Below are 15,842 nucleotides of genomic sequence, written 5' to 3'. Positions count from 1 at the left end.
ATGCATTCACTACTGTAAGTCGCTCTGGATAAGAGCATCTGCTAAATGACTAAAATGTAGAGAAGAACATTTACAGGGCACATGCATCTGAATGCACTCATGCTACTCTTCTATGCACACCAAAATTACCATCTGTTTCTTTGAATTGCCTTGTGAAAGCCTAACACTGTAAGATTGTATTTAATAACTTAGCTCGTCACGTTGGCAATAGAACAAGCACTCAAATTATGCCCACCTGACCCAGAATGCGATTTATAATGTACCTTTTTTTAATTGCGTAAACAATAACAGTAATTGTGTGACAATGGGAATGCAGGGTTGCGTTCCAAATGAAACAACTACAAGTGTGCTTCCTCTAATTCCTCCACGGCACAGCTAGGAGAGTACCTTATAGTTGAAGACTCTTCTTTGAGTCATACAATTGCATTGAAATTGTTTAGGAACTGTGCACACTTTGGAGAGGTGAAATTTATTAAAAAAATTCTAGCCTGTCTATCTATGGGTAAGAGGGTTGACGTGTTATGCATAATAAACATCTCCAATCCAAAATTAAATCTAGAATCGGCTTTCTATTTTGCAACAAAGCCTCCTTCACTCACGCCGCCAAACATACCCTAGTAAAACTGACTATACTACCGATCCTCGACTTCGGCGATGTCATTTACAAAATAGCCTCAACACTCTACTCAACAAATTGAATGTAGTCTATCACAGTGCCATCCGTTTTGTCACCAAAGCCCAATATACCACCCACCACTGCGACCTGTTTGCTCTAGTCGGCTGGCCCTCGCTACATATTCGTCGCCAGACCCACTGGCTCCAGGTCATCTATAAGTCTTTGCTAGGTAAGCTCCGCCTTATCTCAGCTCACTGGTCACGATAACATCACCCACCCGTAACACGCGCTCCAGCAGGTATATCTCACTGGTCATCCCCAAAGCCAACATCTCTTTTGTCGCCTTTCCTTCCAGTTCTCTGCTGCAAATGACTGGAACGAATTGCAAAAATCTATATTTCCCTCACTAACTTTAAACATCAGCTATCTGAGCAGCTAACCAATCGCTGCAGCTGTACATAGCCCATCTGTAAATAGCCCTTCCAATCTACCTACCTCATCCCCATATTGTTTTTATTTACTTTTCTACTCTTTTTCACACCAGTATTTCTACTTGCACATCATCATCTGCACATCTATCACTCCAGTGTTAAGTTGCTAAATTGTAATTACTTCGCTACTATGGCCTATTTATTGCCTTACCTCCTCACGCCATTTGCACACACTGTATATAGACTTTATTTTTTTTATTCTATTGTGTTATTGACTATACGCTTGTTTATGCCATGTGTAACTCTGTGTTGTTGTTTGTGTCGCACTGCTTTTCTTTATCTTGGCCAGGTCACAGTTGTAAATGAGAACTTGTTCTCAACTAGCTTACCTGGTAAAATAAAAGTGAAAAAGAAAAAAATAGTACAAATATTTTTTTATACTCAACCCGCTCAGTTTTCTGTCCGGGAAAATGCCAAAAAGAGTAGAAGCAGCTTTTGAAATAAATCTTTTAAAAGGGAGAGTTTCATCATATTAAAAAAAGAGTTAAATTCACGTACCAAGGGTTGATCTTAAAATGAGGGACAGACATAAATGAATCACTAATGTGCAGAAATGACTGCCAAAGCAACAAAATAACTAGTACTTTATAATGATGGTGAAACTTAGATACATTTTGGGATTAAGTGGGTTGAAATCTTCCTAGAAGTGACACAGGGTTGACGGAGGGACGTGTCAAAATGCAGAATTTTGGCACTTTAGATATCCTTTGTTTATATTACAAATCTGATTAATTGAATTCTCCATGTGGTCTATATTAAAGTCACTTAATTTAATATAACAGGCTTTTAAAATGCAATATTGGTGCACAATTATTTCTTAAAATATCAAAGGCACTTTTCGTGGAACGACGCAGCTACTAGCTAAAACATTTTATTCCTACATACACAAATAGTCTATGAAATAGGAGAAGGCCATAATATGAGAATTCAGACACAGCTTGTATCCAGTCCAGTACTATACTCACCCTGAAAAACTCTTTAGTGGAGCCGGAGTCTAGGGTGCCGTAGGCTATGTCTGTCTGTTTAGCCAGGTCTTCAGCACTCTCTATGGGCGACACCATCCTCTCTACTGTGAGGAAAGCAGCCAGGTTGGCCGTGTAGGAGGAGATGATGATGAGGGTGAAGAACCACCACACACCACCCACGATACGCCCAGATAGAGACCTGGGGAAGAGAGGGAGGAAGAGGAGGAAGGAGAGGAAAGGAAAGGAGGGAGAGGAGGGGAGAAGGGAGAGGACGGGTAGAAGGAGGGAGGATAGGATGGAGAGGAATAAGGGTGTCATAGCAGGAGGTGAGAATGAGAAGGATTGAAGGATTAGGAGAAGAGTGAGTATGGCGAGGAAAAGAGAAGAGTGAGAAGAGTAGGGGGTGTGATAGAGCGCAGAGTCCATCAGTAACAAAAAATAATTATGAATCAACAGAAATCCAAAAACTATATCAAGAAGCGAGAGTGAATTACAGACAACATTATTGGTGACCTGTGTGGTAATGCAGTTAGAGCTGCTGACCCTGCCACACATGTATTCCAGAGTCGGCATGGGTTCAAATCCAGTCCACTGCCATTCTGACTCGCAATCTTTACTGCCTCCCCTTAACTGTCCTTTCTCAATAAATAAAAACCCACAAACATTATAGATTTAAAAAAATAAGAACTTATTCAATGGAACAGGCTCTGAGGACACTGACTGCACACTGCACAGCATCATCCAACCCATATTCAACTCCACCTTAAGGCAAAGTGGCTTATTAAAACCCAATGCGTTTGTGTCAACCAGATAGTGCGTTGTGGTCTTTCTTTCTTTCTTTCTTTCTTTCTTTCTTTCTTTCTTTCTTTCTTTCTTTCTTTCTTTCTTTCTTTCTTTCTTTCTTTCTTTCTTTCTTTCTTTCTTTCTGTTTATTGGTGGGATGAAAAGAGCTCCCTCTGTTCAGCTCTGTTCTCGTCTTGTTTGTTGGCTCAAGGGAGACAGATAACTCACCGACTCTCGAGTGAGCAGGGGAAGGTCGTGAGGAGAATCTTAAACAAAATGGTGCATTGGAGTGAACAAACAACATTCTCTCTCCCCATTGGTGTGAACCAAACACAGAAAGAGAGGCTCTATGAAAACCCTTCAGTTCCTGTTGTTTTATCAAACTAATAGCCTTTTCACACTTTTTCACACATGCAGACCTGAACCAAACAGGCACTGCCATGCTGACCTGAACCTTTCATTCCAGCATGCAGCGACTATGTTGGATGTTCACCCAGGCCAGTGCAGTACAGCTCTGCTCAGTAATGTGAAAAGGGTATAAAAAGGGTATAAAAAGGGTATAAAAAGGGTATAAAAAGGGACGCGAAAAGATTCCACCTCAGTCAATGCTATCTATAGTGTCTCCACATCACCTACCCCTGTTCCCCTTGTCGCTTAGGACAGGGCACACTGTTTCCCCTTCGAGTCTTATCCCTAGCACCTGCCACCAACTTGTCCCAATGTCTCAGTCACAATCTCACACATGCATGCACACGCACACCCCCTGCCCAACACACAGCAACGATCTCACCAACCCGAGAGCCGCAGCAGCAAATCATGTTTAACTGTACACAGAAGGCTATGCTGTAGAATAGTTCATGTATAAGCTCTGTTAACTCTGCCTCTGGATTTGAATACAGATTACGAGCCTCTCCCCCTTCATCATACTCTCTCTCTCTCTCTGGTACTCTCTCTGGTTCTCTCTCTGGTTCCCTCCCTCCGGTTCTCTCCCTCCCTCCGGTTCTCCATCTCCCCCTCTCTCGTACTCTCCCTCTCCACCTTCATCATTCTCTCTCTCTGGTACTCTCTCTGGTTCTCTCTCTGGTTCCCTCCCTCCGGTTCTCTCCCTCCCTCCGGTTCTCCATCTCCCCCTCTCTCCTACTCTCCCTCTCCACCTTCATCATTCTCTCTCTCCTTTCTTTATCTCGCTAGTTTCCCTCCCATTATGTCCCTTACCCTCTTCCTTCACTCTCACTTCCCCGCTCTCTCTCTCTCTCTCTCTCTCTCTGCAGTATATCTCTTTTACTTCTGTAATCCTGGGACTATCCTCCACAGCTTCAGTGTGAAAGACTGGAAAAGGTAGAAGGAAAAGGACAGGGCTTCAGGGGAAGCACTCTTGCTTTTGGTCTCACCTTTTCTTTCGCTCGCTCTCTGTCTCCTGTTCTTTCTCACTCTATGTCTCTCACACTCCCTTTCTTTCTCTCTCTTTCTATCTCTTATCCTCCCTTCATTTCTATCTCATCCTTTTTCTTTCTGTCTCACTGTTTCTTTCTCTCCTTATCTCCTGCTCCATTCTCTCGTTCTCTCCTCCTCCCTCTCGTAAGGTTTGCTCCCGTTGGCAGCGAGAGGCGAGCAGCTGTGTCTGAGGACAGAGAGCTAGTGGACTTTCTCCCTCTCTCTCCCTCTCTCTCGCTATCCCCAGTCTGCGTTGATCTGAGGTGACTCAAGTGACTTTCATCCATGGTGACAGACTTGGCATACCCTGATGGGCCAGAGCCAACTGGGGGAAGGAGCGGTGGATAGAAAGGGTCGTTATCAGTGGAGGGGTCGTTGCTGCCATACGGCATCCTTGTTACATGGATGTGCGTGAGTGTGTGCGTGTGTGTGTGTGGGCGTGCATGCGAGTGACTCACCATACACATACCTTTCATTATTTGATGTCTGCATGAGTTGTGTGTTTGGGGACAGGTAATTAAGATTAAAGTATGTGATGTACAATATAAAATAACATAAAATAATAGCAGAGCTACAGTTGAAGTCGGAAGTTTACATATACCTTAGCCAAATACATTTAAACTCAGTTTTTCACAATTCCTGACATTTAATCATAGTAAAAATTCCCTGTCTTAGGTCAGTTAGGATCACCACTTTATTTTGAGATTGTGAAATGTCAGAATAATAGTAGAGAGAATGATTTATTTCAGCTTTTGTTTCTTTCATCACATTCCCAGTGGGTCAGAAGTTTACAAACACTCAATTAATATTTGGTAGAATTGCCTTTAAATTGTTTAACTTGGGTCAAATGTTTCGGGTAGCCTTCCACAAGCTTCCCACAATAAGTTGGGTGGACTTTGGAAGTATGCTTGGGGTCAGTGTCCATTTGGAAGACCCATTTGCGACCAAGCTTTAACTTCCTGATTGATGTCTTGAGATGTTGCTTCAATATATCTACATACATTTCCTTCCTCATGATGCCATCTATTTTGTGAAGTGCACCAGTCCCTCCTGCAGCAGAGTACTCCCACAACATGGTGCTGCCACCCCCATGCTTTATGGTTGGGATGGTGTTCTTCGGCTTGCAAGCCTCCCCCTTTTTCCTCCAAACATAACGATTGTCATTATGGCCAAACAGTTCTGTTTTTGTTTCATCAGACCAGAGGACATTTCTCCAAAAGTAGGATCTTTGTCCCCATGTGGAGTTGCAAACCGTAGTCTGGCTTTTTTATGGCGGTTTTGGAGCACTGGCTTCTTCCTTGCTGAGCGGCCTTTCAGATTATGTTGATAACAGACTCATTTTACTATGGCTATAGATACTTTTGTATCTGTTTCCTCCATCATCTTCACAAGGTCCTTTGCTGTTGTTCTGGGATTGATTTGCACTTTTCGCACCAAAGTACATTCATCTCTAGGAGACAGAACGTGTCTCCTTCCTGAGCGGTATGACGGCTGCGTGGTCCCATGGTCTTTATACTTGCGTACTATTGTTTGTATAGTTGAACGTGGTACCTTCAGGCGTTTGGAAATTGCTCTCAAGGATGAACCAGACTTGCGGAGGTCTACAATGTTTTTTCTGAGGTCTTGGCTGATTTCTTTTGATTTTCCCATGATGTCAAGCAAAGAGGCACAGAGTTTGAAGGTAGGCTTTGAAATACATCCACAGGTACTCAAATGATGTCAATTAGCCTATCAGAAGCTTCTAAAGCCATGACATCATTTTCTGGAATTTTCCAAGCTGTTTAAAGGCACAGTCAACTTAGTGTATTTAAACTTCTGACCCACTGGAATTGTGATACAGTGAATTATAAGTGAAATAATCTGTCTGTAAACAATTGTTGGAAAAATGACTTGTGTCATGCACAAAGTAGATGTCCTAACCGACTTGCCAAAAGTAAAGTTTGTTAACAAGAAATTTGTGGAGTGGTTGAAAAACAAGTTTTAATGATTCCAACATAAGTGTATGTAAACTTCTGACTTCAACTGTATGTAGAGTATATTAATGTATGTCTCTAACTGCAGAAGTTGGGAGAGAGAGGGGGAAGACAGAGAGATATAGATAGAGACAGAGACAGAGACAGAGAGAGAGAGAGAGAGAGAGAGAGAGAGAGAGAGAGAGAGAGAGAGCCACAGTGAGGTTGACCTTGAGAGGAGTCTAAATAAATGAAGATGTGTTGTCTGCTACCAGCATGATACACCCCCAGGCTAGCCCCTAGCGCTTTAGTTAGTCATGCTATCCCCCTCTCCCGCTCTCTTCCGTCCTTCTCTCTCTCCCTCCCTGTCCTCTCCATTGCAGCCCTGATTAAGAATTTATTTCCTGAAATCAATTTGACCCTACATGAGCCTGTAAAAATTCAGCCTCACTTCTCTCATACTCTCGCTCAAGTGATGCAGTCTGGCAAATATGATTTTTATATGCATGGTAGGGCAGACTGAAGCAATCAGCACTGACCAAACATGCCAAACCAATCCCACCTGTTAAATTAGACCAGACTAGAGGAAGGCGGCCTTCAAGAACAGACCGAACCAATCGCACCCCATCCAATCAGGCCAACCGGTGAGCACAGTGTAGACCAATCACACCCAGATCAAACTGTCCATGGATATTTCTGGGGATGATCGGATAGCGTGTTAACCAACACGAGTCAATGTGTGCCCAGGTTGTTATTGTAAATATCATTTGTTCTTACCTTTCTATGTTTAAACCTTAAAAAGGTTTAAACATAGAAAGTAGCCAAAAGTTATAAACATACACAGAAAATTACAGAAAGTACAAACCTTGCTGGTCTAAAAAAATCGTTGACATACTGCCTTCAGCATCCACAAAGATTTCTGAATATTATTATGATATTGTGAATATCTTAAAAGTGTAAATAATTAAGTATCTGTCTGGTCTCCTGACTCAATAACAGCGTGGTGCGTCGCAAATGGCATAGGACTCAAAAGTAGTGCAATACATAGGGAATAGGCTGCCATTTGGGATGCAGCCTGCATCTTTAGTTACTCTAAACTGGGATTTGTTCTCAATTAGGGAGCTCCCATGTCACCACTTCACCCACACACACTCCCCTCTCTGTTGCCATGGAGACCCGGCATTACCATCGGAGACGAGCACACAGGGATATGAATTACTGCATTAATTATTATGGGGTGCCTTGGGGAGACGTGTGTGTGTCAGTGTCTGTATGTGTGTGAGAGAAGCGGAATTAACCTTCATTAAGGTAAAAGACGGAACTTCAGTAGCAAATAACCTTTAGACCTGTCAATCATCTCGCCACTGGGTCATCATCTCTGATTGGACTGTGTATGTTATCAGTGTGAGATGGCTTCCTGTATATGCCTTACACGTACGCCAGCTTCCTTTCCTTATCATCACTACAGATGAGTGGTGTGGCATAGCCTCAAACCCATCACTAAAACAGTGCCCTTGTCATTCCCCCATTTCATTGTAATTTCCCTAATCCCTCGGTGGAGGGGATTTACATGTTCCCTTGTCAGGTAAACTTCAGTTGACCCCTCCAGAGTGAACAAGGGCTCTTTTGGTGACAGATTGGGACAGGGCCCGTGGGATTACTGTAACAGGTGTGGCACAGACAGGCACAGTAGGCAGGCCACACTGTGGAGAGACAAAAGGACAATGTAGACAAAATGTATCAATTCTAAATGTTTCAATACTAAATAATGAATGCTGACTAAATTACTAAACAGTAGCAGGTCATACATTTCCAGAAAAACGTCCCAAAATTCCCAGAACTTCCCAGTTGGAGGAATCCCAGTTGGATGATTACTTTTCCTGTGTATTCCCTCTTGATTGCGAGAATCCCGAACTGGGATTACTGGAAAACCTGAGAATTTTGGGAAAGTTTACGGAATTATATACAGTATTTGGTGGATGAGGATCCCTTCTCAAGTGGACTACTTAAAATGAAGTGGACTTAAGTCAAAATCATAGGCCCACTATAGCTCCCTCAAGGTAGAGGTGCTATAGGATGTTTTAGGATGCTACGTAACAGGCACTATCATTTTGACGGTGCTCTTGTCTAATGTACCTTAGTGTTCTCCATCTTGTGTATGCCTCTGCTCTGGTCCTGTGTAGGAGGGCTGAAAAATACAGGCTGGTTTTGGTCCCTCCTCTCAGTCTTATTCCATTCTTAATCTTAAAGACTATGATCTACCGTATATAGGAACCTTAGAGGAACTAAGAGATATATAGGAACCATTAAAGACTGGAAGAGCTGAAACTAAAACTCAGCTATATGATGTGACCACGAGCAGCAGAATGAAACAAAGATAATGCAGGGGAGATCAACCTTCTGCTTTTGGCGGTCTTTGTATGTTTTGCCGGAAGTCCCCACAACTGATAATGTAATGCTAACTTCATATCGCTGAGTCTACCTTTAAAATAACTCCAGGGATCATAAAGCAGACTTAGGACCTATTTGACACATGTCAAATACATACCTCAAGTCCTTTCAAATACTTTGAGCTGTGCTTGTTTTAGTTTTCCTGGTATCACAGAGCAAATAGTCCTAAAAGTGCAAACTTCAAACTAGACCAAGCACAACTCAAATGCATTTAAGTATTTGACACAGGATATTAAGTAGGCTATTTGACCCAGGTATGTCATGAAATTACTATAAAAAGAGCTACACAAACCCTAAAGATCCTTATCACGACTACAGGACAGCAAGCAGATGCTGAGTGGGCAGAAAAGTGTGTCACAGACAGGAACGAAGCTTGACCCGGAAGCAATGACACCCAGCACTGAATGGTTACGGAATAGTTTTTTGTGGTTCATGATCGTACGAGAGGTAGCTAATAGTAAGTAATGAATGATATACCCTTTGACCTCTCGTGCCTGTTGAACGCAGAAATACAGTGTATGAAACATAGCACAAATACACACCAGACACATCAAAGACAATGGGACAGCAGTGCAATATCCCTCTAAAGCAGATGATAAATGCTGAAACAGACAAATCACAATGCACCCCCCCCACACACACACAGTAAAGCATAGCAGAGACAGTGGCTACAAACGATAAGCCGAGATAAGACATACTTCATTCAAATCTACAGGCCAATGATATTTCGTTATTTTCACTTATGCGACATAAAGCGGCGATTTTGCTATGAATATCCATGAAGAAAACTAGGGTGCAAATTGCAATTGTACAGAGTGGAGTAACTATGTTTGTTCTGCAACAGACAGTGAAGATACTAATAGTTAACCAGCGAATGAAACCTGTATCCTGTATGATCCATAGCATCCCGAGGCAGCTGTTATCAATGTCAACAAGCCTTTAACACTTAACCCAATAAAGAAAAGGACATTGAGGGGACATTTGGATGTAATGTAGTATTATGTGTGTAATGAATGTGTGTGTGTTTGTCTCTCACCTAAGGGATGTTTGGGTGTAATGTATTTCATGTAGTAGTAGTAGTAGTAGTAGTAGTAGTAGTGATATTTATCTCCCAGCTGGGGGATGTTTCGGTATAATGTATCAGAATAGATTGCTGTAGTAGTAAGTGTGTATTGTAGTAGTATGCATGTACTGTAGTAGTAGTATATCATGCAGTCTAAGTAGCAATCCATCTATCTCTCACCTGGGGGAGATGTCACAGCCCTGCTGCATGAAGGCGCCCAGGGAGAACCAGAGGGAGTTGAAGATGCCAAATTCGTTGGGGGGCTGGTCGCTGGGCGGACCGTCGGTGCCCTCCTCGGGCTCCTCGGTGTGCCACTCGTACGGGCTGAAGCGGCTGACCAGGAAGAGCACCACGCTCACGCCGATGTAGGCAAACACAATGCACATCCAGATCTCGTAGGCCAGCGGGTCCAGGAAGGAGAACACCCCAGGTTTTGACTTCTGGGGCTTCTTGATCATGATGGAAATGCCCAGTGACATGAAGGGCTTGGAAAAGTCGATCACCTCCTCCCGGACCAGCGTGATTGTCAATGGGGCCACAGCGATTTCCGCTTTCTGTTAAATGGGTGGGGGAAGAGAAGGGGGAAAGGGTTAGCCTTTGGACTGGAGAGTACTCTTGCCAAAATGGTAGACAATAGTAGAAACAACTATGGGTTACGACAAGGTTCCCCAACTAGTGTCCCGAATTTGGCCCGTGGGTTATTTTATTTGGCCCCCCAAGTTTTCTGATCCAATTTTTATTTTATTGTTGGACAAATCAGCTCCAAGTGATTAGAATTTTCGAAATCTCTTAGTATTTTCACGCATAACAGAGTATGTACTGTATGTGATTGTATACAAATGTAAGCAAGGTTTGAAAGGATTATGTTTTAGTCAAATGTTATACCTGGTTGGGCTTCTTGCAGTCAATTTGCAGTCTACAATTTTTTTTTTATTATGTTCTGGCCCCATGACCATCCACTCAAGAAAAAATCGTCCTGTGGCTGAATCTAGTTGATGCCTGGGTTACGGTATGTAACCCCGGTTCTCTGAAGGAGATGAGGGAGACGTCTCACTACGGGACATGCCCCCTTGTGTCCTACTCACTGAAACCTTATTAAATCATGGTTAAAAGGTCAATCAGAGCTTTATGGGTGTGAGCTGCGCATATCTATATAGCACCCGCAATGATCTGGTTTCCTCATTCAACAAACTGTCTCTTACACAAGTTGCGCAAGAGGTACAATCGGGTGAGAAGCCTTCTTAATCTCCTTCAGAGAATCGGGGTTACATACCACAACCGATAGTTATTTTTCAGTTGACATCTCACTATGGGACACTTGCAAAATGCTCCGACTGTCATTATCCCGTTTCCTGAGAAGCCTGTGTTGTGCTACATGGTAGTGTACCTGATCAATCCTACTCAGCTCCAGCGCCAAGCAGTGTGTGCGCAAGGGATGGCGCTGTGAAGTCCATATGATAGAACCTCACAAAAGTGTGAAGGGAAGCCCAACTAGCCTCCGCACAAATCTCTGAGATGGAAATATCAGTGGCTTGACTAGGGTACTATGAGTCATGGATATTACTTAAGGAATGAGCATGGCATTCATATCGTAACTTTGGAGTAGTCAGGGGCGAGTAGTCAGGTGAGCAACATGGCCATCTTATTAGACGCACATTCCCTAAATTAAACAAAGAACGAAAGGGGTGAACACCATCATTTCACCTATTCCTACATGGCAAGCGATGATTGCAGCCAAGTTTACCTTGGGTGGAGGGAGAAATCAGGCCCAAGGGAAGGAAAGGGTACAGAAGCACATCTGACCACTAGTGGCCAGCATTTCTACACCAAGAGGAACATTGTGATCTCCCATAGCAAGGATAAAGGCGATGGTGCCCGTTGTCCTGCGATGTGTACAGATCGATGGCAGCTCTACCGTACGACTTCGGGATGAAGTCCTCACTCCCCTGGTAGGGGGTTCCCCAGCGACTGTAAATCCACACCTGAGTTTAGTCTGCCTGGCACATGTTTCTCTGAGAGACAACAGATCGTCGCTGCTCCCTCCATAACAATGTATCTTTTGCCAGAGAGTGAAGTTTCCAGGAGTGTGCTCCTCCTTGGCAGTATATTACCGGTGGAGAGATAGGTTGAAGCGGAGTGAGGTCACCCAATGCTGGAAGTCTCTCATGAGGACGAGGCCAAGCGGGACTACCACAATCATGGAGGCCATGAGCTCAAGAAACCTCATACTAACATCCAGTATGTGACTGATGTTGCCAGGCAGTGGCAAAAGCCATCACTCTCTCCACAGTGAGCGATGCTCGACAGGTTACAGGGACCGGAGACAATCCATAATTTGCTGCTGGGTCGGTAAGAGTGAACTTATGGCACGATTTAGCCGAAGAAGCCCTGATGAGCTTCCTCCCTCAGCACCACCCGTGTGGCTCCCTTGGCCAACGGAGTATCTCTGAGGGCTCAGGCCACTTCCTCCTGTTCAGTGGGCTGCATTGTTCCCATGTAGTCTGTACCCCTGGCCGACGGTGCGATGACCCGGAGGGCGACTGCACATGTGGGCGACTGCGCATGTGGGGAACCTGTCCCATGAAGGGACAAGGAACCTGCCAGGCCTGGTGGCTGGACAAGGTAACCCTTGAAATGTTGATTGTTTTGAATGGGAACATTCTGAACAATCACCGTAGGCCTGTGGGCCTGAATGTGATGGGAACTGGTAACAGGAAGCCCAGGAAGCCCTTTTTCCTAGACTCAAACCTGGCCTGTATCTCCGATATTGCTGGTCCGAACAGTCTGGTGGGATCGATCTGTCCATACAGAATTGTTCCCTTCTCCATCTCAGACATCCTTGCTAAAACTACACTGTAAAAAAAATCTAGTTGTTTCAACTAAATATTATTAATAAGTAACTGGTTCCTTTCTTTTGTTTACTGAACTTTTCAATCAAAGTTTTACCAGAATGTAACATTTTTTGTTGGCCCAAACTTAGCTCCAACATGAGAAAACATAGGCAAAAATTCAGACCACGTAAATGGTGTTATTTAAACAGAGTAATATGCCCCACAAACACTAGACAACTATACAGAAAAACATAAAATTGCTTAAGTAAGTAAATCAAATCAATGATGGGAGAATAGTCAGAATAACCTCTTGCATCTAGACGTTCCGCTAGCGGAACGCCTCGCCAAATATCCAATGGAAGAACATGGCGCGAAATACAAAAACCTAAAAAATTCAATAATTTCAATTTTTCAAACATACGACTATTTTACACCATTTTAAAGACAAGACTCTCGTTAATCTAACCACATTGTCCGATTTCAAAAAGGCTTTACAGCGAAAGCAAAACATTAGATTATGTTAGGAGAGTACACAGCCAAAAATAATCACACAGACATTTTCCAAGCAAGCATATATGTCACATAAACCCAAAACACAGCTAAATGAAGCACTAACCTTTGATGATCTTCATCAGATGACACTCCTAGGACATTATGTTATACAATACATGCATGTTTTGTTCAATCAAGTTCCTATTTATATCAAAAACAGCTTTTTACATTAGCATGTGATGTTCAGAACATATATTACCACCCAAAACGTCCGGTGAATTTACTAAAATTACTCATCATAAACGTTCACAAAATACAAACAATTATTTTAAGAATTATAGATACAGAACTCCTTTATGCAATCGCTATGTCAGATTTTAAAATAGCTTTTCGGCGAAAGCACATTTTGCAATATTCTGAGTACATATCTCAGCCATCACGGCTAGCTATTTTGACACCCGCCAAGTTCGGGGCTTACTAAACTCAGAATTTCTATTAGAAAAATTGTATTACCTTTGCTGATCTTCGTCAGAATGCACTCACAGGACTGCTACTTCAACAACAAATGTTGTTTTTGTTCCAAATAATCCATAGTTATGTCCAAATACCTTGTGCGTTCAGGTCACTATCCAAAGGGTAACGCGCGAGTGCATTTCGAGACAAAGAAATTCTAATTGTGCCTTTACCGTACTTAGAAGCATGTCAAACGCTGTTTAAAATCAATTTCTATGGTATTTTTCTCGTAAAATAGCGATAATATTCCAACCGGACAATAGTGTATTCATTCAAAGAGAAAAAGAAAAAACAGCATGGTCAGGGGACCGCGCATCTCCAATCTCTTAGTCACCAGGCAGACCACTGACAAACTGTGCTAGTATACTCTGCCCAGAGACAGGAGACGCCTCAATCCGCTTTCTGAAGGCTTTAGAGAGCCAATGGAAGCCTTAGAAAGTGCTTCGTAACAGCTCAGATACTGTAGTTTCGATAGAGAACCAAAAGAAGAACTACAAATTTACCTACAGGCCACTTCCTGCTTGGAATCTTCTCAGGTTTTGCCTGCCATATGAGTTCTGTTATACTCACAGACACCATTCAAACAGTTTTAGAAACTTTAGAGTGTTCTCTATCCAAATCTACTAATAATATGCATATTCTCATTTCTGGGCAAGAGTAGTAACCAGTTTAAATCGGGTACGTTTTTGTTCATCCGGCCGTGAAAATACTGCCCCCTATCCCAAACAGGATATGTTATCATTGATACAGGCATGGTGGCATAGCAGGAAGATTGGAATGTGGTTGAAGAGGTTGTGAGTTCAAATCCCAGGTAAGGAGAAGTTGAATAATAATGACAGTAATCAGTGCATTCGGAAAGTATTCAGACCCCTTGACTTTTCCCACATTTTGTTATGTTACAGCCTTATTCTAAAATGGATTAAATAAAAAATGTTCCTCATCAATTTACACACAATACCCCATAATGACAAAGCGAAAACAGGTTTTTAGAGATCTTTGCAAATTTATAAAAAACTAAATACAGAAATACCTTATTTACATAACTATTCAGACCCTTTGCTATGAGACTCGAAATTGAGCTCAGGTGCCTCCTGTTTCCATTGATCATCCTTGAGATGTTTCTACAACTTGATTGGAGTCCACCTGTGGTAAATTCAATTGATTGGACATGATTTGGAAATGTACACACCTGTCTATATAAAGTCCCACAGTTGACATTGAATGTCAGAGCAAAAATCAAACCATGAGGTCGAAGGAATTGTCCGTAGAGCTCCGAGATAGAATTGTGGTCGAGGCACAGATCTGGGGAAGGGTACCAAAAAAAATCTGCAGCATTGAAGGACCCCAAGAACACAGTGGCCTCCATCTTTCTTAAATGGAAGAAGTTTGGAACCACCAAGACTCTTTCTAGAGCTGGCTGCCCGGCCAAACTGAGCAATCAGGGGAGAAGGGCCTTGGTCAGGGAGGTGACCAAGAACCCGATTGACAGAGCTCCAGAGTTCTTCTGTGGAGATGGGAAAACCTTTCAGAAGGAAAACCATCTCTGCAGCAGTCCACCAATCAGGCCTTTATGGTAGAGTGGCCAGACGAAAGCCACTTCTCATTAAAAGGCACATCAACCCGCTTGGAGTTTGCCAAAAGGCACCTAAAGGACCCTCAGACCATTTGTTTATTTTATTTATTTTTATTTAACTAGGCAAGTGAGTTAAGAACAAATTCTTATTTACAATGACAGCCTACCAAAAGGCAAAAGGCCTCCTGTGTGGACAGGGGATGGGATTAAAAATAAAAATAAATTAAATAAAAATATAGGACAAAACACACATCACGACAAGCGAGACAACACTACATAAAGAGAGACCTAAGACAACAACATAGCATGGTAGCAACACAACATGACAACGACATGAGAAACAATATTCTCTGGTCTGATGAAAACATGATTTAACTATTTGGCCCAAATGCCAAGCATGACGTCTGGAGGAAACCTGGCACCATCCCTATGGTGAAGCATGGTGGCGGCAGCATCATGATGTGGGGATGTTTTTCAGTGGCAGGGACTGGGAGACTAGTCAGGATCGAGGAAAAGATGAACGCAGCAAAGTACAGAGTTCCTTGATTAAAACCTGCTCCAGATCGCTCAGCACCTCAGACTGGGGCGAAGGTTCACCTTCCAACAGGACAATGACCCTAACCACACAGCCAAGACCACGCAGGAGTGGCTTTGGGACAAGTTTGTGAATGTCCTTGG

General features: G+C 42.9%; 1 protein-coding gene across 2 annotated transcripts in view; it reads right to left on the bottom strand.

The window, feature by feature from the left end:
- The window catches only part of LOC115148623 (glutamate receptor 4), a 200,809-nt gene that overhangs the window by 29,206 nt on the left and 155,761 nt on the right, over positions 1-15,842 (bottom strand). For both annotated transcript variants that reach the window (XM_029690680.1, XM_029690678.1), the window contains exons 11-12: positions 9,936-10,309; positions 2,073-2,271 (exon numbers count right to left, since the gene is read on the bottom strand). In XM_029690680.1, the coding sequence (XP_029546540.1) occupies positions 2,073-2,271; positions 9,936-10,309 (573 nt within the window). The remainder of the gene's footprint in view (positions 1-2,072; positions 2,272-9,935; positions 10,310-15,842) is intronic.

This window comes from Salmo trutta, chromosome 15, assembly GCF_901001165.1.
Source record: "Salmo trutta chromosome 15, fSalTru1.1, whole genome shotgun sequence".
Taxonomy (NCBI): Eukaryota; Metazoa; Chordata; class Actinopteri; order Salmoniformes; family Salmonidae; genus Salmo; species Salmo trutta.
The sequence above is the reverse complement of the archived record's forward strand: the minus strand, read 5'-3'. Positions and strand labels throughout refer to the sequence as shown.